This window comes from Bactrocera latifrons, unplaced genomic scaffold, assembly GCF_001853355.1.
Source record: "Bactrocera latifrons isolate USDA-ARS-PBARC rearing strain unplaced genomic scaffold, ASM185335v1 scaffold_260, whole genome shotgun sequence".
NCBI lineage: Eukaryota > Metazoa > Arthropoda > Insecta > Diptera > Tephritidae > Bactrocera > Bactrocera latifrons.
Genome location: NW_017536186.1, coordinates 272032 through 276227, shown reverse-complemented (window position 1 = coordinate 276227; position 4196 = coordinate 272032). Strand labels below are relative to the sequence as shown.

At 35.8% G+C, this 4196-nt stretch overlaps 1 protein-coding gene across 2 annotated transcripts in view; it reads right to left on the bottom strand.

The window, feature by feature from the left end:
• The window catches only part of LOC108969682 (GTP cyclohydrolase 1), a 32551-nt gene that overhangs the window by 12157 nt on the left and 16198 nt on the right, over nucleotides 1-4196 (bottom strand). The window contains exon 1 of one of the 2 annotated variants that reach the window (XM_018934563.1): nucleotides 1851-2896. The exons of the other annotated variant lie outside the window; for it this stretch is intronic. Coding sequence (XP_018790108.1) covers nucleotides 1851-2280 — 430 coding nt within the window. The 5' untranslated portion in view covers nucleotides 2281-2896. Of the gene's footprint in view, nucleotides 1-1850; nucleotides 2897-4196 lie in introns of those variants that run through there. 2 annotated transcript variants of the gene reach the window in all.

The following is a 4196-nucleotide window of genomic DNA, read 5'->3' as shown; positions in this document are numbered from 1 at the left end:
AAGAAAAAAAAAATAAAATAAATTTCTCTGAGTATTTTCCCCTCTTTTCTACTTATTCTAATATGAAATCTCTCTTAGTTGTTTGCAGTTCCATTCTCGTGTTGCATACCATACAATGTATACCCCTTAGACCCGTGCAGAGTGGCAACCATAATTACTTATAATATATTGTATGTATACAGATAACCAAAGCAATAGAAGACAATAAAAAACAGCTTCTGTCATTTTGTAGACTATGCATCTCAAACTTAAATTGATTAAAATAATTATGGCTCTACTGATAAGAACGCTGTAATCTAAATAACTAAAGACAATCGTGAAGATAAGACTATTTTGCCCACAAAGCTCGAGTTATAAGCTATTAAAAAGTAAAAAAAAAAATAATAATTGACAGCAAGTAAAAGTTAGAGAGATGTATARTATAATAAGGATCTATATGAATGGATCCTATGAAATGGATATAAGAACCACGGTACTGCTAAGCAGAGAAGAGTTAATCTCAGATTTCGATGGAGAGGCTATCGAAGATATAAGAAAAATAAAGAGTTTATTTTGTAGTGTTTTTTGAAATATATGTATAGGCAGCTGTTGTTGTTGTTGTTGTTGTTGTTGTTGTTGTTGTAACGGCAGAATTATTGTAAGGCAGCTATAAATACATTGTGACAAAAAAGCCCCCGGAAATTGTAATTTAATTTCCAGGGTAAATGATATTTAAAAAAAAAAATATTTTGCTAAGTTGACAGCACTGACCTTAATTACTATGCCAAGTATGAACACGATCCGCCAACCAGTTTGTTTACAGCAGCTGCTTAGGTTTGTACACTTCGGTAGTGCGATGCGATTTTTACAATGGATAAAAATATCAAACGAAGAAATGGTCTCAAAYTTTGTAAATCTAACCGAATTTAGTGTGCAACATCATATCGAATGTTGGGAAAGGGTTACGGTGGTACAAGCCTTCAAAGACGGTCGAGAGATCGTTGAAAACATGCGTCATTCTAGACGCCCTTCGACTCGTAAACTGATGAAAACTTTGAAATAGCGAAGGATATATGCTTTTGGTGGATATTTTGGGTATGAAACGCGTTCCTTGCTTGACTCATCCGAATTGCGAATTCCGATCCCACAATCACGGAGAGAATTATAACTCCCGAAGAGACATGGGTTTATGAGTTTGACATGCAAACAAGTCAACAATCATCAGAAGGAACCTGTTTTCAGTCGATCGAAGAGATAAAACAAAAAGTTCTTATGAAAAGTGTTTCGAGGACTGAACAGATCGTTGGCATAAGTGTATTAGATCTGGTGGCGATTACTTTGAAGGCGACAAAATAAACATTGATGAATAATGAAATATWTCGTGTTTCATATGTATGTATATCCAGACAGTTAATTTATTCCAAAAAGAAAACTAAGTCCAAAAAAAAAGTGCAATGAACATTGACCTGAATTTTGCGCCATTTGATGCAACTGATTTACATATATCAGTGTATCGTGGTATTATATAATTTTAATTGGAATTTCAGAAAATATTTAAGCATAAAACTATCAGTTATCGGCGTTGCATTTAGATATTCATTCCGCATTTAATAAACGCAATTGCGAAATAATAATTGTACTTTAATTTACATTATACACTTTAATTTTCTTTAAACACTAGCAACACTGATGAATGAGATACGCTGTCAAACAAGTATCAAAACAGTAAATACAACACGCGTACATTTGACTCACACAGCATCCAGTTGTATAAGATGTCATATACTCTTTAATTTTCTTCTCTTCAAATACACAAAAAAAATCAGGTATTGAAATACCAACTCGTCCGAGGTCCGAGTACGCGAACCCACCTGGTGTAGTTGATGTGCGCGGCGTTTTTGGCGTCATCGGTGTGTCGTCCTCGTGCTCTGGTATAATACCATTTGTTTTAAGCATTAGCTTTGGGCGCGTAAAGGACACAGGTGGCGTTGTTATCGCTGCATCCTTCTTTACAGAATTAGTCAAATCAGCAACAACGCCACCACCAACAACATTGCCACCATTCGGTGTGGCGGGTGTGGCAACGGCATTGGCCACGGTCGCGGTGCCGACCACTTCATCTGTTTGCGAGAGTGCACGATCCATTAGCGGAGTTATGCCGGAAGCCGAACTGGCCGAGCAGACGCTGTTGTTGCGGCCACGTGACAGGATATGCGCCTGCGGGAAATTGGTGTCGTCAATGGCGTCATTTAGTTCGCTGGCGCTCATTTCCGAYAGTTGGCGTGTGAAGCTTATGCTCATTATTGTTGCTTTTTTGYTTTATATGAAATGCACACKTTAAATAAATTGCTTGATAAGCTAGMTGAAGCTGTTGTATTAGTTTGTATATTATCACTTTGTGATTTTGTTGCAAAAATTAATTTTTATTAATTTGTACTTTTACACTTGTTGTAAATGAACTTTTTGATTGTTTCGTTATCGTAATGACCGCAATTTTCACTAAAGAAAATTAAATAAAACAAAACGTAAGTACTCAGTACTAATATTTATTGAAAACCGTCACTGGTGTGTTGTTGACAATTGTCGTGGTTGCCGTTAACCGCGCGACCTGTGTGTAGTTTGCGTGTGTGTTTGCAATGAATAATAAAATGAAATTATCTGCGTGCAAACTGTTGTGGCTGCCTTTTATACAAATATCGCAATTTCAGGCGATTTTTTTTTTTTTTTTTTTAATTTTTTGTTTTGCTTTTAATCTCACAAATCGAATGCAATCTGAAATTAGTACGCACACACAACTCACTATTCTTCGTATCACTCATAAGCTACTGCCGTTGCAGCTTTTTAGCATTTATATTTTATTTTCAATTCAACGGTATGATTTTTCAGCTTTGAGAGCGTTTGTTGAACACCTTCACGTTTTAAAATACCGTCAAGCACTAAATTTTCTTGTGAGATTTCTCTGGCCGTGACGCTGCGCCAACACTCACGTAAATCAAAATTATCACAAGAAAAAACCTTTTTGGAAACTGTTTTCATGCTGCTGCATACAACTCAAACAAAGCTCAAAAATTGTTATATAAAGCTTCGTTGCTAAAGAAAGAGAAATCTTACTGAAGAGAATAGCGCTGTTGTTTGTGCAGATATGTATGTATGGGCGTGTGGAGACAATTTTGACGCCGCGAACTGTTAACCGTCGGTTGGGTGGTGCGGAGCAACAAGTATGCTGTTAAATAAATATAGATATATAGAAACTAGCTGAACTCTCTTGTCGCCACTGTAAACACAGAATAAAGCACAGGGTGGGAATTTGTATTTCACACAGTATATTTACACACACACACGCCSAAATGTAGCTGCATATTCAATTGTATTGTTATTTTATTGATGTCGGAGAATGCTACGACGTTGTAAAGAAAAAGTCAGCTTTGTTTTTCTCCGAGTCTTTTCAGCATCTGTGCTGCCGGTGGCAGTATCTCGGCGTGTGGCTACGGCAGCTTGGATTTAGCCAATTTACGCGCCTGGTTTCCGCTAGGAAATCGCTGCTATGGCATTTATGTCGTTGTTATTATGTTAATGCAGATTTTTCGCATGCCCCTGCAACTACACCACCCACTCGTTTCGTTTTCTGTCCATTCGAATTTCTTTGAGCAATTTATTTTAATATTTTGTGCAATATTATCAGRAAGTTTTAAGTGTCGTATATTACTTTCCTTCTTAGAAATGTTCTGTCTTTTTGCAGAAATTTGCTTATTATTGCCATACATTCTATTTTGATCTTCCGAATTTAAATGTTGTCACCTTCGTATTGTGAAATATTAGCTGTCAACCAGCAAATAATAACGGATCAAAGTGAAYAAAAGTATGTGCAAATATGCTCAGTCAATCAAACAATTGAATAACATTAAAAATCAATCAATTTTTCTAACATAACAGAAAATACGAACAACATAACCCAACGGGATAAACTTGAGTGAAGTCAACAATGACAAAATGAAACACTTAGATAAATTTCTCTTCTAAAAAGTACCTTTTGGAGAGAAAACAAAACCAAAATAAATAAATGGGAATACACTTAARAAATCTTATACTCTATCTGAGTAGGCATGTGATTGACATGTTCGTTAATGCAATAGAAACATTAACCGAATAAAGGTGATGTAGTAAATATTGGTGAAAGAAATCAAAAGTGAAAACAAAACTAGAACATGTAAGGAAGA